This window comes from Microcebus murinus, chromosome 16 (assembly GCF_040939455.1).
Source record: "Microcebus murinus isolate Inina chromosome 16, M.murinus_Inina_mat1.0, whole genome shotgun sequence".
NCBI lineage: Eukaryota > Metazoa > Chordata > Mammalia > Primates > Cheirogaleidae > Microcebus > Microcebus murinus.
The window spans coordinates 3,744,968-3,770,976 of NC_134119.1; the positions used below are offsets into that span (position 1 = coordinate 3,744,968).

General features: G+C 53.9%; 1 protein-coding gene across 4 annotated transcripts; it reads right to left on the minus strand.

Moving 5' to 3' along the window:
• Nucleotides 1-2,402: 2,402 nt before the first annotated feature.
• Nucleotides 2,403-24,191, minus strand: EDN3 (endothelin 3). Of its 4 annotated transcripts, XM_012770412.3 has the most exons (6): nt 23,826-24,191; nt 22,963-23,266; nt 6,455-6,631; nt 5,249-5,336; nt 3,656-3,748; nt 2,403-3,497 (listed from the first exon to the last, which is right to left on the minus strand). In XM_012770412.3, the coding sequence occupies exons 1-6, from the start codon at nt 23,881-23,883 to the stop codon at nt 3,468-3,470; spliced, it is 750 nt and encodes a 249-aa protein (XP_012625866.2). In that variant the 5' UTR covers nt 23,884-24,191; the 3' UTR covers nt 2,403-3,467. The 4 variants fall into 4 exon arrangements, with proteins under 4 accessions (XP_012625866.2, XP_012625871.2, XP_012625873.2 ...); XM_012770417.3 differs by lacking the exon at nt 3,656-3,748 and having other exon boundaries at nt 5,221-5,336; nt 23,826-24,187; XM_012770419.3 differs by lacking the exon at nt 3,656-3,748 and having other exon boundaries at nt 5,284-5,336; nt 23,826-24,186.
• Between the last annotated feature and the right edge of the window lie 1,818 nt (nt 24,192-26,009).

The window sequence follows — 26,009 nt, forward strand, 5'->3', positions numbered from 1 at the left end:
CAGGAATTCATATAAGGCAGCTTCATTGGGCGGTCAGTCTGAACAGGGAGGGAGGAAGGGGAGGAAGAGGAGGGGAGGGAAGGGAAAGAGGGAGGCAGAGAGGGAAGGGGGCAAGTTCCTGTCCACTGACACCTTCCCCTGTCCTTTCTCTCTGCCGTGAATTCCTAGCACCCCTGTCTCTTCCACCTGTCACCCCACCCTTGTCACTTACCCAGTACCTCGTCCTGGAGCGGTGGGGGCAGTAAAGAGACACGGGTAGCACAAGTGGGGGTTGCATTCATTCATTCATTCTGGCCTCTGACGGTCACTAATTCCCACGCTTCCCTTGCACTAAATACTCTGAGAATTCCTACCAGCAAAGCAAAAAGAAAAGGTATATTCAGTGGCAGAAAGACCCAAGTGGATTTATAATGGTCTCAGTAACAGGTAACTTGATTTGCTTGGGCTTCGAAACACTTAAAATTCAAATATAAGTATTTGGGGGCTTGGAGAACATATGTCTTCCAGGGGGAAGAAAATTAACTATATCCTGACAAGTTCCATAAATCAAACTGCATTACGTTGACGTACATTCTAAATTCAAGGATGCACTTCCATGAGAAACTTTTAGATAAAAAAAAAAAGGATCTGGTGGCTAGTTCAGGGCAAAGTTTGCAGACTTGAATCCTTGACTTCTCAATAAAGCCATGAGGTAGGCAGAGCCAGTATCACACCCATTTTACAAACGGGGAAACTGAGGCTGAGAGCGTTCAAGGCTGATCCCCCTAAAGGAGTTGGTGACGAAGCCAGGTCTCCAGACCCAGTGGCCCTTTCTGCTGGGCTTCACTGTCGGGCAACCCGGCTGGGGAATGGGACCATGCTCAGAAGGGCCCCTTGTGACTTAAGGCTCTGCTGTCACCATCTTGAAATTCTTACCCCTTTTGAGCCAGGGGCCCTGCAGTCTCTGTAGCAGGTCCTGCCCACGATTCTGTGGACCCAGATGCCAGCAAAGCCTGTCCCTGTCTGGGACTCAGAGCACCCGCAGTTCCTGGCACCCGCTGCTGCCCTCCGCCCGTGGCCTTGGCGGGTCCGGCAGGGCTCCCGGACCCCAGGCCCTGTGAGCGCCTCTGCAGCCCTGCGGGCGTTCCTCACCTCCTGCGGCACAAACGAGCACCCCACTCTCTCGGTGCCTCCAAGTCAAAACTCTCCACAGTGAGTTTAATTAAAACAAGAGAGGCCCTTGGTGTTCTCAGACCAGACAGGGGTCAAAGCTGCTCAGAACATTGCATTTCTCTGAGCTCTTCTGCTGGGTCTCTGTCTGGTTCCCTGCCTCCCAGGGTCACCGATTCTTGATTCAAAAGCAGGGGGTGCAGGGGGAGGGAGGGAGGGAAGAGAAAGAAAATGAGGAACACCCCACTCCTTCCTAACACCCCCAAGCCCCATAGAGGTCTTGTAAGTAGGTCTTGAAGTCTCAAAATGTGGCAGTTGTGGTCGCTTCTGGCTCCCAATTCTCGGGGACTCTGAGCCTCGACCCCAGTGCGCTCTGCCAGGTCCTGCAGCGGGGTCACCACCCTGCACCGTCGGGAACCGGGAAGGCGCAATGGGCCCCCGGGGAGGAACCAGCTCTCTCCCGCAATTTCTCTCTTCCCGACTGCCTTGAATGCTTCATCTTCTTGAGGTGGTCCCCAAACCCCAATCCGTCCTTAATACTCAGGCGCCCCCATCTCACACCGTGATTGACTTTAGATGGATTCTACTTCCCAGAACACACGACTCCCTCCTGTCCTCTCCCCAGGTCCAAGGAAAGTTGACGTGTAACCCATACCTATAACAACGGCAAGGAAAAACCCCACAAATCAGAGCAAACTTTGAGACTTTTATTATGCATTTGCCAGTTAGTATTTTCTGAGCACTGGCACAGTCGACGAATGTCTCTCCGACAGGCCACCTTGCCGCAGTGCCGAACAGCACACGTGCATCTCAGAAAGGTGATCCAAGCGCTAAGAAATACGAGGGTGGATCGAGAACGCAGTTTAAAACCTGTCTATCTATATATACACAGTGACTTTCCCTTGAGCCAATCCACATAAAGGAGTCGAAGCAGAGATTAGTTTCATAATAAATAATCGCTTCTCTAAATGTACAAACTCCTGCCAGCAAATCCGTCGCTCTCGTTTCCTCTTGATGGATACTCACTTTTGCACTTGCAATAATTTATGAAATACTCATAGAGAATTTAACACTCGGTCAAGGCCAACATTCCGCCGTACACGGTCTTCAACTTCTCCGTGCGGTGCCTGGGCACGCCGGCCCCTCTCTGCGGCCAGGTGGGGGGGGGGGCGGGCAGCTGCGCCCCCACACAGGCGACCTTCCACGGCAGAGTCACATGTCCACACGCCAGGCAGGAAGAGCGCAGCTGAAAGAGATTTTGAACTGTCAGGCGTTACAATTCCCAGTTGTTGCCAATTATATAGATAAATAGGAATTTACATAATTTACAAAGAATTTGTGTTCGTGGCTCATTTTGCAGCCATTCCCCAAAGATCCACATTTATTCATGAGAGCAAATATTCAACCTAATAGCCTTGAGCTGGGGCTGCCTGTACAGCCGGCTCCTGCGAACGAGGCCTCAGAACGCCAGAGTGCACAGGCCAGGTGTCTACAGAGGACACGAAAGGTCAAGTTTCCAAGAACGAGCTCTGCGTTGCATGCACGCCCCGGAGTTCAAAGCCAGCAGATATTAACTGTCTCTTTTTCTTGTCACAAACATCAAGGTTTCTTTTTTTCTTTTTCTTCTTCCTTTATTTATTTATTTGAGATACATTCTTTTGGTGGGTACAAAGCACAGCTGAAAATTTCTCTGCCTAAATCCTACAAGCTTCAAACTCATAAACTGCACAGCTAGGACCCCTGTCTGAAGCGGGCGCCTCGCAGCCCCACCAACCCGCACCGCGCGCCTATCCCGGTCGGGACCGGGAGGCCGGCGTGCTCCTGCCACACGGGCATTTTGCTCCTGTCACAAGACGGACGCGTGTTTACATTTGCAAAGAGTTAGCTTGGAGTCCACTTATTCTGTAAGAGAAGTCACGTCAAAAGCCAGTAAGCGGCTTTCCAACTTGCCATGCCTCTCCAAAAACCATTTTCTGCGTGTAACCGGAGCCGTGGGCATCATGCCCCAGGGCACACCTGGGACCATTTTACCCATCAGGGAAACTGGGGGCATTTGGATTTGGACATGCTTGGAGTAGGGGGGTATTGTTAAATGGAGACTCTATGGGTGGGTTTTCTGCCCCAGGCAAATTCACTCCTTGTCCCAAAAGAGGTGGACATTTGGACTGTGTACAAGCAATCCCTGAAGCCTCCCGAGAACAGGATGCTGCAGGCCGGTTCTCCGACGGGGCTCCTTCCAGAAAGGCAGCTGGGCGGGCAGGTGAGCGACAGTGACGTCCACTGCTGGGCATGAGCTTTGGATGGTGCAGGTCTAAAGCCTACTTGCTTGGTCTGTCCTTGACTTCACCCTGGCTCGCAGTGAGGGGGCAAAAGAGAACAACAGGCACGTGAGGAAAGAACAGCCCTACACAGAGGGAAAAGGGGACCTCTTCCTGCCGCTTCTCTGCCCGTTCCTTGACTGGCACAGTACCCTCCCCCGGTGCTTCCCGGCAATTCCAGAGCCTACCCTCTGACTGGGAGGGTGTGGAAAGGGTGGCACCTCCCGAGGCCGGGCCCCATCTCTGGTTCTCACAAGCAAAGGCTGGAGGCAGCTTCCTCTCTGAGGATGTGAATCCGAGAATTACTAACTGGAATCTTGCAAGAGAGCAAGGACCTTGGCTTCATAAAAGACGTTTCCCTCCCAAGCACAGCTTCTTAGAAGAGCCTCACATGAATCGTAGAGACCTGGAAGAACCACCTCTCCAGGCCCCGGGGGGAACCTGTGCCACTGATTTCGTCTTTGAGACATCTGTATGCTTTTCCCACGCAGGGCTCTCTGGCCGGCTGTTAGCCAAACACACCTCCCCAGGGCCTTTGCACACACTGTTTCCCCTGCCGGAACCCCCCTGCCCCCTATGGATCACCCCTCCTTCCCTCCCTTGAGGTCGCCTGGCTGGTGAGACTGCCCCCGGACCCTCAACACCAAACTGCAGCTGCCCCACACCTCCCACCCCTGCCGGGCTTTCCTGCTCCCCTCTGCACCCTCACATTTTGCATACTTGTTTGCTGCCTGCTGCCCCCACTATTTAAGCTCTGGAAGGCAGACCCTTTGTCTTGTCCCCTGCCATGTCCCCAGCGTCTACAACAGTGCCCAGCAGGTAGCAGGTGTGCCGCAAATCTTCACTGAATGAATGCATAAGTGAGTGAACAAATGGCGCAATGGATGGATGGGTTTAATCACATCCCGTCCTTGCTGAGAGGAGTTTTAGTTTGGGGTGAGGAAGACAGAAAGAGGAAAAAGTATAAAGAGGCGAAGTGGGGACCAGCTGGGGTCTGACTCATGCTCTCCAGGGATCTCTCTCCGCCGTCCCGGCCCACGTCCTCCCCCTCCACTTTCATTACGGATGCTGACAGATCCCTCTCCGGACGACTGGGAGCGATCTGCCACCAATTTGGAAAGCCTCCTGTCTGCCTCGCATGGTTTAATCTTCCCTTGATCAGTCCCTGTAGGGACCAAGCCACCTCCAGGCTGTTATTATGAACATAAATCACCATGCCATTGCAGATGCGCAGGTGAGTCATTAATAACGATTTCTGATTGATAGAATGACAAATAAACCCAGTCTGGCTGCAGGAAGCCATCAGGATGTCTCACCCAAAAAAGACAAGTGGCTTAAAAAAATAATAATAAAAGGAGTTGGGGAACTTGGGGGAGCCTGCTGCCGAGCCATTGTCATTCCCCTCTGTCCAGAATCAGCCACTGAAAAGAAATGATTTTGGGGGGTAAGGACCACATGTTGCTACGGAAGCAGAGGCAGAACGTGGGCCTGGGTAGACCAGCCTTCGGGAATGCTGCGGCCAGCAGCCTTGTCCAGGCCCAGTGAAGCCCAGGCCGGACACCGCTGCCCCGGGGCTCTGGGGGGTGTGCTAGGGCCAGCTCCTAGGACATGGGCGGGCTGGCTGGGGCCAAGGAAGTGGCAATGGCTGTGCACAGCTTCAGCCTGCTCTGGCCCCAGAGATGGACGACCAAAACGCACCGTCGCCTGCGGGTGTAGTGGCCCCAACCAGGCAGATGCCACCCCCGCAAGATACCCTAACCCCTGGAGGAACGATGCGTCACATCTTCCCTCCTCTGTCTCGGGCCTCTGGTGGCACCTCTCGCCTTCTCTTCCTCTTCTTTGTCTGGTCTCTCTGCTGTCCTCGAATGGCTGTAGGGAGACAGTTGGTTTTAATGAATCAACCTGCATTTCCATGTGGCTGGTTCTTCAGTGTCAAATTATGACTTCCTCTTCCCCACCAATGAGCACATTAGCGCATTCCCCACGGACCCCCGTCTCGAGCTCGGTTCCCGAAGGCTGACGCTCGGTGGGTGGATGTCTACCAAAGTACAGCGTCTACTCAGTTACTCATCGGATGTTAAGAAGCCCACAAGGAGGAAAGAAAAGGCAGTTAACACTGGGTTTTGCAGACAGCGAGTTCTGGGATGCTGACTGCTGCGCGCCTGCCTGTTCAGAGTTCTGTTTATGCTCCTCTTGTTTGCCTCAGGGGCCGGTCGCCCCCCACCAACGCCTGCCCCGAGAAAGGTTTTCAAAGAAAGGTTTTAAAACTCAGCCTGGCTGGGTTGATGAGTTTTGGCCCAAAGTTAGGAAAAAGAGGAGTGAGGAATACCTGTTAAGTGAATACCAGATTCAACAGCCCCCCGGGGCCTATCTGGGGTCTGCTCGTTCATTCCATTAGACACGATTTACAAGCTTCTCGAAAGCAGCTGAGCAGAGAGCAGGGTCCCAAACTCAGGGCCTCCGGGAGCCACGAAGTGGGATAAATGAGCAACACAGGTGAATGGGCATCACATGCCTCACTCGAACGTGAGTGGACCCCACCCAGTTCCAGCCTGTAGTGGCCGGGGGGAGGGCACTGAGACCAGAAGGTCCCATGCGCTGTTTTTGAAGAAGCTAAAAATACGCATTTGGCGAGGGGTTAATTATTTAATCTTTAAATTGTTGGCAACTTATTCATATTTTCGCAAAGTTCTGTGCAGGCCAGAAGAAACGTGTCTGCAGCCAGACACAGCCGTGGCCCTGGTGTGGCCTCTGTCTGAAAGGCGGCGAGGGGGTGGGGCCACTGCGCCACCTGCCCTCCTGGAGTGGGTGACCCGGAGCTTCTCTGGGCTCAGCGCCTCCTTTCCCTGGCCCGGAGGACCCCGGCGGCCAGGACACGGCTGATCCGTCCTGCAGCCTCCTTCGGGAAGCCCCCGGTTTGGCCTCGCCCCGAGGTGGGGTAGGGTGGTTAGTGTGTCTGCTAATGAGTGGAACTGGAGGTGTCGTACCTGCTGATGTCCAGGGTTTGGCTGCAGAAGTGTACGCAGGCCTTGTCATCTCTCCCCACACAAGCACAGCGCAGGGGCGTCTGCTTCGACGGCTGCCAGCTCCCCCACAACGGCCCCACGGACCTTTTGCCCCGGAAGCTTCCTCTGTAGTTGGACAGTCCATAGGGCACGGTCTGTCTGCAAAGCACAGAGTGCTGTCAGGTGAGCACGCACAGGGCCCGGGCCAGCCCCACAGGGGGGGCTGGACAGGCCTCTGGAACGGTGTCCACCTGCTCCCATGAAGCTCCGGGTGTTAGGAAGGCTCTGCAGTGAACTGTGCAGCCCCTGCGACCCCTACTCCCCAGGAAGCGGGCTGGGGCTGGGGGCATGGAAGGACACGGAACACCTGGGGTCACCGGTCGATGGGCAGCAGCCAGCCCTCCCGGGATCCGAGCAGACGCTGGGGCGTGCGTGCACGCGCACTCGAGGTCCTCAGCCTCACCCCTGCGCTGACCCCACCTGTGCACAGGTGTGAGGTGCCCGTCTTTCCAAACCCAACCAGGGCCAGGCCCGGCTTCCTCCAGGGGCAGGGTTTGCTCCTCAGCGCTGAAGGCAACGCTGCACCTCCATCTACCCCGAGAAAAGCCAAGAAGTAATTCAAAACAACGGGAGCACCTGCCCAGGTGTTTCTTCCTGTGGCAAGAACTTCTGCGCTGGCCCCATGCTGGCCCGGTCTGTGTCCTCCCGGACCACCCACCACACCCGGCATTCTGAGGCCGTCCCGGCCCCTCCGCCTCCAACTGGGATTCCTCAGTGCGCACAGCAGGCCTTGCAGCTCATGCCATGAGAGCACGGCAAATGCAATCGCTGTCATCAGAGAGGCGTCCTGGCCTCTCTTGGCCCCTGAAAGATGCTTCTTGGAGGAGACAAACGTCGGAAGTGACCCTCTGCGCCCTCTGAGAGCCATCGCCACTGCCCCGGCGATGCAGCTGAGGGCCCGGCGGGCCCTGGGGAAAGTCTTGTTATGAAGAAAAAGCCTGAGACTGTTTTCCAATTTCGTCTGCGGCTGGCGCTGAGGGAAGGGTGACGGTGCGTTCAGAGCGCGGCACATGAAAGCTGGTTCTTAGGCTTCGGCGCGCCCGAACCTCGCTCCCCGGGGAGGGGAGGAGCCTGCCAGGCAGCTCAGTGGGAAAAAGTTAAAAACAGATGTTTAATTCGTTAATTTTACTTAACATGATTCGAGGGACAAATTACTAATAACTAGCGGAAACTTACGTGGGCAAAGCTATTTTTCCAAGAAGTCTTGGTTTTCCTGTGAGTCCCCAAAGATTAACCACCTTGGTTTCTACGAACCCCATGGAATATCACCAATTATCCACCTCAAAAGGCGTCTGACATCCTTTCTATGTTTTTAAAATAAAATAAAATTGAATTTCTTTTCATTTGAAACACATGCCGTGAAGCTTTTTTGAGGTGGTCAGGGTGAATTGGGCGGGACGCCCCGCAGTGACCAGAGGCTGTGAGCGAGCCTTCCCCCTGCTGGGTTGGAGACAGACAGCTGAAGACCCGCCCCAACCCGTCTTCTCCTCTGCTCCCCTCGCCCGTCCTCCCCAGCCAGGCTCCCGAGAATCAGCGCAGCCGCGGCTTCCCTCTGGATGGAGGCGGGCACAGCTGTTGAGCGGCCTATATCTTAAGTGGGCAAAGAAAGCGGGGTCCAGTCCTGCTCTGAGCTGAGCCTCTGCTCAGCCCCTGTTGACCCCAGGGAGGGAAATGGTCGGGTGTGGGGAGGGAGCAAGACAACGCACACATGGTTGTGAGGCAGGATTTGGCTAAAGGTGTATTTTTCCAGTAACAGGGCCACATTAAATCTCTAAGTGTTGACATTAAATCCAGTCCCCCATTTCTTGGTGAAAATTACATACAAGGAATAACAACGCTCCCATTTTTCCATCAACAGCGAGACCTGCAATTTTGAAATTGCTGTCAGCTGATTATGCCTCTGCGCGTGTAGAGCCACTCAACTTGAGCAAAAACACTCTAAAGTGTTTTAAGTAAGGAAGCAAGGCAACTTGGTATTTGTTAATAGAGACATGCTTAGCACTTTCCCAGCAGCCAGGCGCAAAGTGCTAGTATGCAAATGAGCCCTGGCAATTTCAAAGAATGTTTACAGAGATGCATAACTGAGACTAGAGACCTCCTCACCGAGCCCTAGGCCTTTAACGTGTGCACTGTGCTGGCTGGCTGGGGTTCGGAGGATTACCCAGAGCTCAGGGTCATGCTACAGATGAGCTACCTACCCAAATATCTAAGACAACAGTTCAAAATGGAGGTCCACCTCCCGTAGGTCTGAAAAATTTAAAGGTTTAAATCAATCTGATAATCTCTTAAAAGAGTTCTATCCCCCTACCTGGACAAACGTGGCTTTGAGACAACTTTGAAACCCAAGCTTCAATTTAGAATTCTAGGGCTCCTTGGGGTTCCATATTGGAATGTGGTAGCCCAGGGAGGTTCAGTCCCTTCTCTTCCACCCTGCACCAGCCCATACCAAGGAGGCCTCATCCACTCCCATTAGATGCCCAGGCTGCACCCCCAAGCTCCTTCCATCCCCAACCCTGCAAGCAGCTCCCAGCTTTCAGGCCTAGGGATATGTACCTGGAGCCTTGCTTTGTCCCTAAGTCCAAACCCTGTAAGACACCGCACATGCCTGGAAGTGGGCTTGGGGACATTTAAGTAGGGGACTCCAGGACCCTGAACACCTACAGTGCAGTCTAGAGGATGACATATATGGCTTTTAGTCCCACAGGCTCCTTACAATGGGGTGGGGGATATGGCCAGAGGAGGGGTGGTGGCCCGGGGTGGAGGTGCCTCTTACTTAGCTCTAAGAGCAGACGCCAGCTCCTTAAGGGTAGAAGGTGGGGTTTTGCTTCTTTTTCACCTGCCATGGACCTAGCACAAGGCTTGGCAAATGGACTATTGATCAAGCAATTGGCAGTCAATCATGAGATCATTTTAGTGCAGCAAGACTGGATTCTTTCCACCCTAAAGAGTTCAATAACCACAAAAATCATAACAAAGACTCTCTAGCATTTGTTAAGCATCTACTGTATACTCAGTATCAATTTAAGTGTGATGGTGATACTAAAAGGCATATGTGTGTCCATGCCTTCCAGAGCTTATGTGCTATTGGAATATAAAAACAGATAAAGAAAAAAAACAGATAAAGGAAGAATGACAAGGCAATACATGCAGGTATGTGCAAGTACACAGAGCACAGAGAGAGAGTACCTGGTAATGCTATGATCACACTGTAAAGCACTATATGATACTCACTCTGCCCTCCCAACAGTTTCCTATTTGACAAAAGGGTTGTTGGATAAATCAAATGAGACAGTGCATGGAAAATAGTTAGCAAAGAGTCAGCAATAAACGAATGGTAGCTACCACTGTTATATATGTGGTCTGTAAAGTCAAGGGAGTATGTCAGGCAGGAAAGTCCATCTACCAGGCCTGCACTTGAGATACATGACTAAGCAATAACAACAGGAAATAAGGAAGCATAAGACACCGCCATGCATCCTTTGTGATGCCTCCTTTTGGCAGGTCCATAATTCAGCACTGCCCATCTAACAAGCACTTGTATTTCAGTTGTGCTGTGCTTTGTCACTGGCTGTTTCCTGAATGGTGTACGGGAAAGATCCAATGGTGGAACTGGGAAAATGAAGCTAAGTTGACTGGGAGCCTTCGGCCAGCAGGCTCTACCCAGTTTTTTTAGCCTACTATTCTACAGTAGGGTTTAGAAAATGAAATTCTTTATAAAAGTAGGCAGCTCTTCCATCTGTGAATGTTTCAGGTATAACACAGAGCTCCACACAAAAGAGAAGGAGATGGGATTAATCCAGACCCTCTTAGAAAAAACAAAATGCCCTCCTGCACAGCTACATATGCAACGTCTAGTGCTGTGTGTGTCTGCATAGTAAGTTGTCCCCCAACTTATGTATTCAGAACATTCATTATTTGATTGCTGTGGTGATAGCAGAATCTTATTTACCACAGTGTTTCTTATTTTTCACATTTCCCAAATGTCATATATAAATATTATTAAATATTAAACTCCCAAATCTCCTATATTCATTCTTCACCTGCAGCATCACCTGAAAGCACTTTATTTCTCTGTATAAGTAGTTTTTAGATAAGGAAATCTGGCTTTTAAAAAAAAATCTGTTTTTAATTTCTGTGTTGCCTTTTCATAAATGAATTAACAATCTCCATCTTTCTGATCAGGAAACTGGCTTCTACACCTGAAGTTTAAAGAACAGATACAGATATTCACAAAGGCCAGCCGGGAAAGAGCAAAAGGAACTTCACTAACCAAATTAAAAAGTTCTCAGGAAAGTTTATCAAGCTGTCATCTCCTATCAAAAACCCAGTTTTCAATTTTGCCCCCTTTGAATAGCATGCAACAAATATTTGCTCGATGCTTTTCAACATACAAGCAATGGACTGGACTGTGGGTGAACGTCATGAACGAGGCAGACAAGGGACCACCCACACAAAGTCTTAATCTAGTACAGAGGTCAGCAAATTGGCATTTTTGTCAGGTTTGTCCACTCAATGAAATTTTTTATTAAATCTGGAAATTTCATATAAACATCCGAATTCCCAGCCTCTCTTGAATAACCGGAAGTTGTGCTAACAGCAGCCCCACATTCCAACGAGCAGTGACGTCAGAAAGCAGGCATAAGCACTCCACTTTGCCCCAGTCCCCACCACACCCAATAGCCTTGCACCTCTCCTTCCCTAGCATGTTTGTTACATGTCTGGCTCTCATGAGCATCTGAGCTTACAACTCTGGATCTAGTTAGTGGCTCACACCACAAAGCAAAGCCAGACAGGTCATGTGACACATTAGCAAAATTAGCACCTGATACTATTTTTCTCCTTATAAATTTAATTGTTATTGTAATTTTAAAAACCCAAGTTCTGGCTGGGCATCTTCCCAACGAATAGAACATGTTGACTTCACACTTAGAATACATGTCAAGTTGATGATCTATTTACTTCCCTGGCTGACAGTTTTCCTTCTGAAATGGGAAAGAATAGGCAATATTGCCTTCGGGCCCAAGAGACGCATTGTACAGAAGGCGAGGCTGTGTTGACTGGTCCTGTGACCGCGGGGAGGAGAAACAACTGTTTCCCGCTGGCAGACAGCCAGGAGCAGCCCCCCGCCCGCCAGGCACCGCAGCCATTGGATACCCCCTCCCACCGCTCCCTGGAGGAACGAACGGCCTCACACGCTTCCCAGCTACAGCTCAACTTCAGATTTTATTAAATGCCGTCCTTCGAAGGCGCCACTCACCTTCTTTAAGCTCAGAAAGGTCTTCCGGGGCAAGGAGGAAAATGTCAATCACCTTCCTTTGCTATCTTCATAACCTTCACTAGCCAGAACTTTGCTCTAATGAGTAAGACAGAAGGAAATCACTATAGGAAGGGGTTGACTATTCAAAGGCCTATGGCAGCGGCCCCTTCACTCTGACAAGCCCCTACTGGCACCCCCATGTGAGAGCACAGCGGCAAGGGAAACAGATCAGGAATGGAGCGCCTGCTCTCAAAGGACTTGAGAAGGAATTACCTAGAGCCAGAGGCCAGCGGTGGTTGTTTCTGTCCCCCAGAATCCGGTCTTCCATCTTTCCTTCGGGGAATTATCCCTCTCCCACGGTGTGAGGTCCCTGTGGGACTGTCAGTCAAAGTGCCTCGCCTTCCCCTGCCTGAGGGCTGGTCAGGTGACCTAAGCTGGGCCAGTGGGACCCACCCTCCCGACACGTGCTCTCTCGTTCTAAAGAACACGACACAAAGGCCGGAGCAGGGAACGGGCAGTCTGCAGCTTCCCTTCTGCTGCAGAAAATCCTCAGAGCCCGAAGCTGGACGAAGCCAGGGCAGACTGCCCATCCCGCCGGCCCAGGGTGGGAAGTCCGTGTCCTGCAGCCTCATTAACAGCTGGTGACTCCAGAGGATTTGGGAATATCAAAGCAGTGAGCAATGTGCTGTGGGTTGATTGTTAACGTTTTGAAAAGACACTCTATCCTCCCCCCAGAACCTTCGGGATTATCCAGGATTTGGCTGTTAGAGAATTTTAACAGTATCATAGACATTTTCAAAAGAGAATATTGAGCACTAACCCCTACCAATCAGACTAAGAATGAGGGTCATTACGTCTGTATTGCAGGGGCGGCTTCCCCGTGTCCCATTCCAGAGACGGGGGCTGGCCCTCACACGACCCCCCAAACGCAGCCAGGGCAGGACTTTGTCTAGGGGAGTCAGGGGTTGGGTCTGCCTTGCTCGCCTCTTTGCCAGGGCAGCTGGCACCGTGTCTGCTCAGATGGGTGCTCAGCAATGACCCTGTATCTCGGTAAGAAATTCTGTTACATGAATGGAGGAAGGAAGGAACGAGGTCTAAATTCACCATCACCTCTAAGCCACACCCAAATGCATGAAATTCTGGGCTGATTCAATGGGTTTCTACTTGTGTTGTCCTCACTCAGCCCATCTGTGAGGGCTTTTCCCAGACCGAGCACGGAGTCTAGCTTACTTCCAGTGGAAGAACCGCGTCTTGACACCAATTCCTGCAGGCCATGGGCGGACTGCACGGGTTGGGGCAGCAGAGTCCACGCCAGAGGGATCCCTGGGCCTGCAGACCCTGGTTTATGGTCACTCACTCACAGAGAGCCCCCAGGTGGGTGCCTTCCCTCTGGGCGTGAGAAGCAGAAGGGCTGGCTGCGTTCCTCCAAGGTCCATCCAGCTCCAAGTTCCACCCAGAGACGCTGGAATCCTCGTGCCACCCCCCGAGCACCACTATACAGCTCAGTCACTGGAGAAGTCTCCAGACCTTCGCTCCAGCTCCACAGCCCAACGTGGGGTCCCCTGCCTCATCCAAGCTAAGAGGATCTCACCAACCGTACTTAGAGAGCTGTAGCCCGAACTGTTCACACTCTTCCATGGCCTGTCACCATACAGCCGAGCTTAAAAATAACCTCAAAGCCACAGAACGTGTCATCCCATCAGCTCAGCAGAACACAGACCTATCCCTGCCCTAACACAGGCACGCACGCTCCAAAGGGCATTTCAGGGAAGCAGCAGGGCTCAAAGGAAAGGAGAACCACGGGAAAGTCCCTCTGCTTTTGTTTGGTGGTGTAGCATTTTCGGGAGTTACAGCTACAAAAAAAAAGAAAAGTGTTACGCTCCTCGGATACGCAGGGGACGAAGCCATCTATGGAATCCCGCAGATGAGCTGGTTTCCCCTCCACCTGGTTCAAGCCAAATGCATCGGATGAGTTGAGCTGGAGTTTCTCTCCCCAGACCCCAGTGCCCCGGCGAGTTCCAGGTCGAATGTAGGCAGGAGGAGCCCCGTCTGTCTGGCTCGGCCTCATTATAACTTTATGCAGAGCTGCAGACAGATGGGGCCCAAAATAGTTTCCAGAAGTGGAAACGGGGGCCGGGGAACAGGGCGCAGGTACGTGTGTAAGGACGGGGGTATTGCAGAGAGCTTTAAAAAATGCTGACACTGTCACACAAAAAATCCACACAGACCCAAGAGGAGACACCCTTGCTAATTTCCAGGAGATGCCAAGTTCACAGTGGAAAAGACCTTCGGGAACGAGACTACACTCCCCGTCACAGTGGCAGTAGGAAACTGTCACTTCCCACCTACCCTAAATGTTGTGCCCTTCTGTGATGCCCTTCAGTAGCTACAGCAGAGTGGCCACGTGCCTCAAATGAAGGCGACTGGAGTCGCTGTTGGAAACACAGGCTTTCCCTTAGAATAGGACGCCAGGGCTGGGGTTAGGGCGAGGCAGGTGAGCACACTAAGCAAACTCAGGGTCACATCCTGCGTTTAGTAAAAATAAGGGTATTTTGTTGATTATGAATTTTTTTGCACTCGTTTTGATTTTCTGGAACTACTGCATTATATTTTACTTATTTTCCCCACTGAGTTTTTGGTGCCTCCTGAAAGTTTGTACTCGCTCTACTCTAGGCCCTGCAAGAAACTGTGGAAATCAGATTCCTAAAAACCCAGAAAAGATTCTCGCACCTCTGTCTTCTCCTTTGCTTGCTTCTGCGTTTCAGCAAAGCTGTTTCACACTCCCCAGGCTGTGGGGCGGAGCCGCCACCAGTGGGCCATTCACGCTGCTGTCTCTGTCTGTCCCCTCACCCTTCTCCTGGACTCTGGGGAAGGAATCTGTTTCTGGTTTATAAATCACTGGGCCAGGGCACAGCGCTCGCTGGCAGCTCCATCCAGAGTTCCTGTTTCTGGCGACCTCCCGCCAAGCCTGCCCTGGAAGGGCCATAAAAGAGAGGCCGCCTTGGCCTCCAGGCCTTTGAAAGTCCCCGTGTTCCCCAAAAGCTCTTGGCTGTCCTGAACGGCTGCGCTGGGGCGGATGAGAAGGACAGCCAGAGGCCGTGTCCCGACTGCCTATACGTAGGAGACCTGGTGGGTGCGCTGGGACTCAGGAGCACCCACCTGCCTGGACAAGCCGTCCACGCGTACCGCGGCCGTCTTCCGCGGCCCTCCGCCGCGCTCTGGGCCGACTTTCCTTCTGAGTACAGCTGGTCCCCGCTGCAGAGGGGGCAAGGCGTGCGTGAGCTCGTGTGCGTGTGTCTGTGTGTTTCCCATTTTGAGGCACTCTCCGTTTTCAACTGGAGCATGACGTGGGCTGCGAGCAGGTCCCTTTCTCCTGTGAAACGGGGCCAAGCCGTTTCCCACGCACCCGAAAGCTGAGGGGTGCTTGGCCGGCGTCACCTCGAGGTATGAAACGGGCCCCTTCTTCACGGCTCCCCGTTGGGCGTGCTGAGATGCTGCGGTTCCAGGCAGGACGGAGAGCTGAAAAGTCATTGTTTGCCTCCCAGCTTCCTTTGTTTTAAATTCTCGCAGGAATAAACCGCACCAGACGCGTCAGCGCCTTTCATCTGCCTTCAGATTTAAAGCCAAGTTCCTAGCAGAGGGCCCTTTCATCCAGCAGAAATCCAGATTCTCCCTTGGCGTCACTCAGGGTCACAACCTCTTTGTACCAAGTTTTCTTGCTACAAATCAAACTGCCGCCCAGCCTCACGTCCCTCCTCTCGGGCAGGGATGGGCGGCGGCGCGCAGAGCCCTTTCCGTCCCTGGGCCACACGCCTCCCCGAGCTGACTCTGGGCAGGGAAGGGGCTCTCGGTGCACGCCAGCCCAGCAGAAAGGTCCGCGTGGGGGCCGAACTCTCCGACAAACTCAGAAATTTAGCCCCAAGGCCCTCCAATTTTAAAGAAGTATCTTGCTGTCAAATGTTCCAAGAAATATGCTCCTCCAACCCAAAACCGGGAGCCGAAAGCGTGCCAGATTGCCAAGGAGGGGATGGAAACGTTACATGGGGGAGAAAGATCCATAAAGCCACGAGCCGTCAGATGCCTGAGCTCAGGGTCACGTTCGGTCTATGTGATGTCAACTCCTCACCTTCTTTCATGTGGCCTCAAAAGCACATCACAAATTATTTTTTATAAACTGATATCCGTAGTAATTCCTGGTGACTCCCAGCCTCTGACGACTACTTCAGGTCCTGGGCAATGCCCGGTGAGATAGGAAATGAGGGTCCCGGGGTCCCATGGGGTCCTCGGCTGTACGTTACATGACATTATTTCCCCTCTGCTGGACATATGTTCTTGTGCGTAGGAACAAAAGACAGCAGCCCCTGACAAAGATTTCACCGGAAGTGTCTAACAAAGACATTCTAAACAGACCGTCCAAATCGTCCTGGACCAATAAATACCCTTGAATTACCCTGAGTCACCGACCGCACCTCCCACTCCACAGAGGCAGCCCCGCCAGCGCCCTCAGGGGGCGCCTCGCCCCACTCCTCCAGCACCCCAGCTGCTGGTGAGGCAAGAGGGAGGCCGTGGGAAACCAGAAAGGACGGGCAGAAAGGGCCACATCTCGGCCCAACCTCTGGCCACAGTGTCTTTATCGAGCTGCTGGCGAGCAGCAGAGGCCGCAGGGCAGGATGCTAACTGGATGCTGATGGCCGTCCTGCTGTCATCGGGCACTGTGCTGTGCAGAGGACCCAGGCCTGCGCCAGGGCACTCCAGGGGCTGAGGCAGACCAGGGTGGTGGGATACGACGGGAGGTCCGGTTGCGAAAAGGTTTCTGCAGGGCTGGAGGCTGTACTTTTATCATTACGGCCATCGGCCATCGTCTTGTCTTCAGGAGGTGGAGTGTCGACTAGATTCTAGGCATTGTGCTAACCACTCCCCGTGTGCTTTCTCAGTTCCTCCTGCTGACACCTGCCCTCACAGAGTACTGTCCATTCTCCCGCTCTACAGACAGGGAGACTGAGGCTCAGAGGGGCCATCTCCCAAGTGGCAGGTCCAGGATTCCGGCCCAGGCATCTGAGGCCAGAGGCTGAGCTCTTCACCACCACAGGATGGTTGTCCCTCCTCCAGGTGGGGGTCTGGAGGAAGGGGCCCCCGGCAAGTGGGAGCCTTGTGAGTTTCTCTGTAAACACCACGACACTCGGGTGGGATCGGTGTGAAGCCAGGTCTGCAGGAAGGGCTGGATATGAGCAGACCTGTCTCCCGTCTCTGCCCAGGCCCGGTGACCGCACCAAGCAGCAAGAAGGAAGACAGATCAGGGCTCGTGGTGCAGCAGCCAGGAACAGTAAAATCCCGAGCCAGGAACAGAGCACGTGGCCTGCGAGTCTCCCTCCCTCTCCCTCAGACATACGCCCCTCCATTCCAGCACCTCTGACATCAGGACCAACCTGGTCTGCTAGGAGCACACACCCAACAAGCTCCTCTTTCCTACTGAGAGACCACCAAGGGCTCGGGCTAAGGGATGTGTTCTCAGCAAGCTAGTACTGTATCTCCAGAATAAAATTGAGGATGTGTGATGGACCAAAGATCTGGGCTTTGCTCACGTGTTAGCTTATTTCTACAAAAATGGTCTTGCAAAGGGGCAAACATATTGTTACAAAGAATTAAATATATGAGAATCATCACTATCTAAAAGAACAAAACCACCCTGAATCCGTCAGGAAAGGGGGCCCTCTCTTTATCCATCACTGGGTCCCAGATCCCCACCAAATGCTGACCCAGATGGAGCACTCAACAAAAATGGCGCTGAGCAAATGCACGGAGAAGTGACTTAGGACAGCAGGGAAGCCCACATTGAAAAAATGTCCACAGAAAGAGGCTTAGAGGGCAGGTCCCAGAACCAAACTGCCGGGCTGGTGGCCCCGTTCCCTACTGACAAGCTCCGTAACCTCAGGCAAGCGACTCAGCCTCCTTGGGCTCAGTTTCCTCCTGTAAACTGGAGAAGACAACAGCATCTGGCTCACAGGGTTGTCATGGAGATCACATGAGATGGCGTGTGGTCACTGTGGACATTGGCCATCATCACCATCACCCCCATCGGCACTTTCGTCAGTTTCAGATTATTCCTGACACTTTTCCAAAACTGCTGTCCAGAAAGATTCCATCCCCCTGCCTCAAGCAGCTGCATCTCCAACAACCAGGAGCGGCCCACGCGTCAGGGTGACTTCCATCAAGATCCCGATAACCACAGGGTGGGCACCTGGCTGGTGCTACATAGGCAGGAAGTTAGGGCTCCAGATCCACCCGTTTCATTGGGAGGTTCTAAAATTTGGAATTTCTCTTCTTTAAAACAAGCTCAAATGCCTTTCTTGAAGAACATAGAAAGCAAAGCCAGAATCTGTGGTGATATTGCCTTTTTGCAGTAGCATACATTAAAATAAATACAAGTTTAAATGTTTTATTAACTTTTTTTTTTTTTTTTTTTTTTTTTTTGCTCTTTACTTCTTTGGAGAAGAAAAGAACTCAAAACAAATGTCATTCCTGCGGGACTGAGTAAGCGTGGCGCGCCTCGGAGCAGCCTGGGCGGCGCTGGGCATCTCAGTGGTAGCTGGTCAGACCACGGGACTTAGGCGGCCCCGGAGGGCGATGCCCTAGAGTCGGACTGACATCTGCACCTCTCAGAGGGACAGCAGAGAGGTGACGGCACCTCCTGCACCGAGGCCACTCCGAGGGTCATAACCAGGACACAAGCTCCTGGGTTCTGGAGTCCTCCCCACGGATGGGGATTGTAGATCCCAGATTTTTCCCCCACAGTCATGATTTCAAACATCCTGCCCTGCCCTTTACATAAATACATTCCTACTTGTCAGCACATATGGCTCAGACTTTTGTTTGGAAAACACGGTTACCATCACAGTATCACCATGTATCTCTCATATGCGCTTGGGAAGATTAGCAGATGGCAGGTCCCCTCTGTTCCTGGGGTGGGGAGGGGCGCAGTGGGACTCTTTGCTGGTGTCCCGAAGCTCTGTCAGCCATGCGCTGGCCTGGCTCACCCTCTAGCCAGCCTGCCGTAGGATCTGGTTAGAACCGATAACCCTGTGATGGTTCACTTCAAGTGTCAACTTGCCTAGGCTATGGTGCCCAGTTGTTTGGTGAAACAGCAGTCTAAATGTCACCGTGAAGTATTTTTTAGATGTGATTAATGTTTAAAACAGTAGACTTTGAGCAAAACACATTGGCCCTATTTAATGGAGGGGGGCCTCACTCAGTCAGTTAAAGGCCTTAACATAAAAGACTGAGGTCCCTAGCCAGAAATTAAAGCTGTCTACAGGCCTTCAGACTCACGGCTGCAGCCTCAGCTCCTGGTGGGATTTCTGGCCTGCTACCTGCAAGTTTGGACTGCCAGCCCCCATGGTGGTGTAAGCTAAACCCTCAACATCTCTTTCTCTCTCCATCTATGTATTTCTGAGGGACATTGCCCATAACTTCTGTGACATCCTCCAAAAACCCACAGCCCCAAAAGGGAACCCAATGTGTCCCCTGGCAACTGCACTTCCTATACATACATACGTGCACACACACGTCCTACTGGCCCTTCTGTCTGCAGAACCCTGACCAATACAGTCCCCGACTGCCTGGCAGGACACTCCATTTTTTAAGTACACTCCCAGAGAACAGCCCCAAAGAGTACAAGCATATGGACCTCTAGTTCACCACCTCTCCCCTTGTCATCTTACTCCTGGAAAATTTTCCATGACAATATGACAGGGTGAGTTTTTCTCTGATTTGGGTTTTGGGTTTTTTTTTTTTTTTTTTTTTGCAGTGGTGGGGTTGTTTGGGGGTTGTAAGGGCTTGGGGTTCCTGACATGGCCAAGGAAGGGCTTATGAAAATCACACTGTCCCATCAATTACCTGTGATCTCAGCCACCTCAACAGGGACAAGAAGTCCAGTTGCCAAGGGACAAATTTTGTTCTTCTTTGGGGCCACAGACTTTTTGGAGGATATGACAGAAATTATGGGCAATGTTTCCCAGAGAAATACACAGGTCCACACACGTGTGCAGGCGCTCCCAAGAGCACCCCACACCTGGAGGAAGAGACCTCACATGTGGGAGAAGCTCTGCAGACTGGAACCCCAGTAACAGCAAAGGTGAGGAGGGACAACCAGGCGGCAGGACTGACCGAAAGCCAACCCACGCCCACGGAGCCCCTGCTGCTCGCCAGGTGCCCAGGAAACGGCCGACCAAGCTCAGGTCTGGAAGGACTAAGCACGTGGGTGAACGTGGGAGAGCCCACGACCTCCAACCGAAAGGCGCGGAAGAGAGCAATTGGTCTCCCGAGTCACCCAAACAGCTGACTCTGCAAGAGGAGAAGCAGAGTGGAACTCCCGACCTTACCCCTGAGCATCCCAAGTCCTTACGTGTAGCGTCCGTGGCCACACTCAGAGACATGTCCCTCAGAGACAAAGCAGGGGCACTGGTTCTCTTTCCACCCAACCACATGGGGGGCAGCGGGGCAAAGACACCAAAAGGTGAGAAACGACCAGAGTTCAAGACTCTTGATCCAGGCATGAGAATCAAGCTCCTTCAGGCTCCCAGAGCAGCCAGCCATGGGGACAGCCAATGGGGACAAGTCACATGCTGGTGGAGAAGTCTGGAGAGGGAGGACGGAGCGCTAAGGAAGAGGGGGTGGCAGCCATAAGGGAGGGACACTCGATAGGTGGGGCTGTGGCAGGATGGAGGGGCCGAATGCTGGGGCAGACCCTGTCACCCACTGCCACTGCCCCTTGAGCTCAATGCATACTTTCTCATGCTCTTGCATTTCACCCAAGGCCCACGCTCCCTGTCACCAGAGCCCGTCTTCTCGGACTTTCGGTCCCGTCCGAGGTATTTTAAAGATAGCAAATGCCTGCACGTCTACAGAGTTTCAGGAAGGAAGGAAAGAAGGAAGGGAGGGAAGGAGGGAGGGAGCCATCCAGGAAATCTTCCTCATAAAAATCATTTTGCTTGTCTAATTTCGAAACACTCAAGCCTGGCTATTGTCACTTTTGTTTCCCAAGGAGCTCACGGAACGCCCGGACACCAGATCTAACCCTTCTTTCCGAGTGTTTAAAACGACGCAGGGCGAGGGAAGAGGGGAAGAGGTAAATCAGACTGTAGGGCGAGAGTTATCAAGTTGCCTGTCCTGGAAAAAGTCAGAAGATCCATTTCGGGCCGCGCGAGACAACTCGAAACTGGGAGGCAGGATTCCAAACAGACGCGGGGTGTTTGCTGCGCCTCGCTCAAGCGAAGCACCCCCCAGCCGGCGCCGGGGCCTGGCGAGCAGGCGGGGAACCGAAACGGTCTCCAAACCTCCCGCCGCCCCACCCCCGCCTGGGCCCCTCATTCGATGCTGTCTTCCTCCTCCTCCTCCGGGACGCACAGCCTGGGAGTCCGGCCAGGACAAGGACTCAGTCCCTGCGGACCGTCACTGCCCTCAGCTCTGTGAGGCTAATTTGGTCAGACCGAGATGCCGGAAGGATAAGCATCAGAAAGGACAAGTGTCAGGGTGACAGGGGCTGCGAGAAAAGGTGGCACTGACGGTTGTCTCAGAAGGGAAGGCGATCACTGACAGCCCAGCGCACAGCACCTTTATCTTCCCCACAAAGCGGAAGGGAACAAGGGGAGCCGCGTCCCCCCCCCCCCCCCGTGGGCTGACGAGGGGTGCCCGCGGCCCAGGCAGGCCAACCAGGCTGCCGGGGCAGCTGCGAATCTGTGGGACCCGGGATAAAATGTAAACGTGGAGCCCGTGGTTCAGAAGTATCAAGAATTTCGAGACAGCCACAGCAGAGCATGACACCCAGCCAGGGTCCTTCCGAGCTCGGGGCCTGTGCAGGCTTCCGGGAGGCTCGCAGGGAAGCCACCCTGTCTGCCACCCTGGCATAAAGGGGTAACTTTCCAGACCTGCCCCAGATGTGATGAGAGGTCTTGTCATCTGGTTTGAAAGACACCTGACCCGTCAGGTCTGCCTTCCTTTGAGGTTCAGCCTCGAGGTAGCCATGGGACAGGGTGGGTAAGTGAGCCCCACCAAAGCTGCCTCCCGGAGGGCTCAGAGGCTACGAATGAGCTTGGGAACAAAAGAACCCCCAAAGGGCACGAATGGAGACAGCTCCAGACACATTGGCGGAGCTGCCTTTCCAGCCCAGAGGTCTGCATCCACGAGCCCACGCCCGAGTTCCCCCGCTCAGACCCACTAGCGGGAGCAGCAGGAGTCCCAGGAGATTCCAAGAGCCCCCCGGGAACAGCCCCGAGGAGGCATCTGGTCCAAGTCTGGATTTCAGAGATCAGAAAGCAAAGCCCAGAAGGCAGTGCCCAGAGCAAGGTCGAGCCCTCCACGCGGTTTGCAGGACACAGGCTCTGCAGCAGGTTCCATAAACCACTGAGCAAGCGCGTGGGGGGTCCATCAAGCCCTCCCCGCAGCACAGCCACACTCTCCCCACATGGCCTCGGGAGAGGCCTGACTTCACCGCAGGGCAGGCCCCCAGGCAAATTCAGGACGGTGCTGTGCAGGTCCTATGGTGAGCAGGGTCTTAAGGACTTGGGGCGTGGCCATGACAAGGAGACAGACCTGGAGACAGCCTGTGGAAGACCCAAGGGCGGCCGCCAAGCACCCACGCTGCCTTGGCATCCAGAAAGGCCCAGGGGAGGAAAGGCGCCCGCCCCGGTGGAATTTCCCCGACTGGGCAGGTTCCATCAGGCAATGCTAAGCCCACGCTCGGTCTCCCTGGAGAGCAGGCTGCTTTCAAGGAATTTTAAACTGCTTGGAGCCCAGTGAGGTCAGCAGGGGGTATGAGCCCACTTAGCCCCTGCAGCATGAGATGAACTTTAGGGGCTTCCTCTATGTCAGGAAAGAGGCTTCTCAGGTATCTAATCCCCCAGGCCAGCTCATTTCACTCAGAGAGCTCCCCATTCTACCAGATCAAACCTGGGATTGAGTTTCTCCTGGGCCAGGTCCTCAGAGGGGGTGGGGTCACGCCCCTGACCTGCAGAAGGGACCTGAGCTGGCAGGAGACACCAGCAAGAGCTGAAGTCTGTGCCAGGGCAGGCTCTGGGCTGACCCAGCTGGGCTGGGGGGGGGGGACGAGGTCGTCCCGGGAATGTGAAGGGTGGGCCTGGCCCAGGAACCGTGTTCCCCACCCCCAAGGCTGACTCACTCAGGAGTGTTGATCCAGATGATGTCCAGGTGGCAGTAGTAGACGCACTCCTTGTCCTTGTAGGTGAAGCACGTGCAGCGCCTGGATCGGTGGTGCTCGGGGCCCTCCTCAGCCTCCTGCTCCCTGGCCTGACTTGGTTCCTGCTCCTGCCCCGGGCTTGGACCCTGCACTGCTATGACAGGAGCCACAGTCCAGCCTCTGAGGCCAGCCCGAGTCTCTTCAAGGTCCCCCTCAGATGTGGCTGCAGGAGGTACCTGGAGCACGCCGCTCCTGCCAGCGTCCCCAGGCTGGGGGCGCACGAATCCTGCAGGAGGCAGATTGAGGGCTCCTGAGCTGAGTGTGCAGACCCCTCAACCCCTGCCAGCACCAAACACCTGAGGAGGGGTCGGAGAAGCAAAATTTCTGCAAAGTTTGCAAAGCTATGTGCACAGTTTCTGGAAAGTTTGCGAGTTACGTGAAAAGCTTGCAAGCTATTTTCACTCTCTGCAAAGTCTGCAAGCGATTTGCACCCGAGGAAAACTTGCATGCATTTTGCACACTTTCTGAAAACTTTGCAAGCATTTTGCACAGTCTCTGAATAGTTGGAAAACATTTTAAAAAGTTCCCAACTTCATGAAAAGTTGACCAGGTCGGTCTGGGCATCGGGTCTCCAGCCCCTGTGAGGGCTGCAAGCCCCAGGGCCGGCGGGGTAGTCCTTGCACGCCGCTTCTGCCCCCCAGCACGCCCCCCGGCGTCTTCAGGGGTGGAGAGTCCAGGCGAGAGTCTGCTCCCGGCAACCCACACTTTCTCCGCGCCCCCAATCCCCACAACCCTGGGTCCTTTTGTGTGCGCTCCCGCCAGGAGAGGCGCGCCCGCCCGCTTACCTGCGGCGGCGGCAGAGGTCACCGTGAGCCCGAAAAGGAGCCACAGCCCGGGCTCCATGAACCCTGATCAGGCGCGGGAGCTCCGGGCCGGGAGGGCGGCCGCTCCTGGCCGCGAAAGGGCACCGGGACCGGGCACAGCTGGCCTCGCCCTCCAGTTGTGGGGTTCGAGGACGGCCGCTAGCTCGCTGCGTCCCCAGCTCCAGCCACAAGTTGGCTGCGGCGGTCACAAAGTTTCAGAGCGCGCTGCCCATCCCAGCACAGGGCTGGCCGGCTGTGGACTCAGGCTTTTCTGGCTCCCGCACCACCCCCCTCGCCTCCCCGCCCCCCGGAGGGGCTGGAGCTGCGGGGCCTTTGAACCCGGGGCGCACGGGGGTCGCCTCCCAGGCTTGGGGTCGGGGGAGCTGGCCCGGAGCACAGCGGCCGGAGGCGCACCCAGGACAGCGAGGGGGCGGGGGCGGCGCCGCTGGGTGGGGTGGGGTAGGGTAGGGTGGGGGCCGAGACAGCTGCCAGCTGCCGAAGGCCACACGCGCGCGCGCACGCGCGCGCGCACACGCGCACTCCCCGCCGGCTGGGACCTGCAGCCCAAAGTAGCAGCCCCCCACGCATAAGCAATATGAGATGATAAAAGGCTGCGCCTAAGGGTTGTTATCCATTATCTCAGGGTCTAAGGGAAAGAAACATTTCTCAATGTTCACCTAATGACACCTTAGCCCTTGCACAAGAGCCTGCTTGCCAAGGCGCTGGGTGTACTTTACACCCGTGACTCACGGGCGCAGGCGTCTCCCTACCTCTCCCGTTCGGAGCAGCTGGGTGGGGCGGTGGCCCAGAGCAAAGTCAATAAATATCCTGGGCTAGCGGTCCTGAGGTGCCCAGGACTTCCTCATGGCCCCTGCACAGGTGGAGCTGCTTCAATGAGAGTCAGATTCCTGTCCCTAAAGGCCAAGTTCATTCAACTCAACAACGGTGCACCCTTCCGGAAGTGGCTTCCCAGCAGCCCCTAATTTCTTCGTAGCCTTGGTGGTGGGATGTGTGGGAGGCTCTCCCATCTCCATCCCAGGTAGAAATATCCCAGGCCCTGGAGTCATTCCTCATTCTTAGGGCACTTGTGGTCTATTTAAACCATGTCTGCAAATGACCCTCCTCTTGTTAAGGATGGGGTTGAATACTGCCCCTGCCCTCTCTAGCGTTAAGGACCAGCTAAACCAAGAATGCAGCGGACTTCTGGGTCGAGTCATAAAAGATGCTGCAGCTTCCACGTGGCTCGATGGCCAGGACACTTATCCTCTGAACACAGCTGCCATGTCGTGAGGCCACACAAAGGAGCCAACATGGGGAGATCACATGGAGAAACCCGCATAGAGAGAAACTGAGGCCTCCCAGACAGCAGCCGGCGTCAGCCACTGGTGTGTGAATAAATGAGCCTTCAGGTGACTCCAGCTTCCAGACTTGAAGACTTCCAACTGAGGACCAGCTGTCCCTGCTGTGTCCCGACCGAATTTCCCACCCACAGGATCCATGAGCATAACCAATGGCTGTTTTATACCACTGCATTTGGGGTAATTGGGTAGAGTCGTAGTAACTAGAATAGCACTCAAGCTTCCAGAATTCAAGACGACACTTCAGTTCCTCCATCTCCTCACCCCCATTATGCCCAGTCGCTCCAAGTCAAGATGCAGAGAGGAGTGGAGTGTGAAGGACGCCGTCTTTTATAGGGTCCACCAAGCAGGACAAATGCTGGCAGGGGGGAAGGGTGTGTGTGTGTGTGTGTGTGTGTGTGTGTGTGTGTGTGTGTGTTTGGTGCTTTGAAAATTAGAACTCTCAAGACTAGCAATATCTTCTGTTCCCCCTGGGCTAGAATTTGGATCATTTCATTATTATCTTAATCTGTTCAAGCTGCTATAACAAAATGCCATCAACTGGGTGGCTCATCAACAACAGAAATTTATTTCTCACATTTCTGGAGTCTTGGAAGTCCAAGATCACGGGGCTAGCAGAGTTGGTGTCTAGGGCAGGCTCACTTTCTGATTGATAGATGGCATCTTCTCACTGAGTCCTCACGTGGCGGAAGGCGCAAGGCAGTAATAAGGGCACTAACCCCACTCAGGAGGGCTCCACCCTCATGACCTAATCACCTCCCGAGGCCCCACCTCCTATTACCATCACCCTAAGAGTTAGGATTTCAAA

Bases quoted from the DNA above. Each gene is read 5' to 3' on its own strand.
- EDN3 (XM_012770412.3), bottom strand. From the start codon at position 23,883: ATGGAGCCCGGGCTGTGGCTCCTTTTCGGGCTCACGGTGACCTCTGCC. The intron at 6,632-22,962 runs GTGAGTCAGCCT...TGTGCTTTGCAG, and splicing joins ATCTGGATCAACACTCCTGA to ACAGACCGTGCCCTATGGAC. The intron at 3,498-3,655 runs GTAGGCTCTGGA...ACTGCGAGCCAG, and splicing joins CACACCCTCCCAGTCAGAGG to GGTGAAGTCAAGGACAGACC.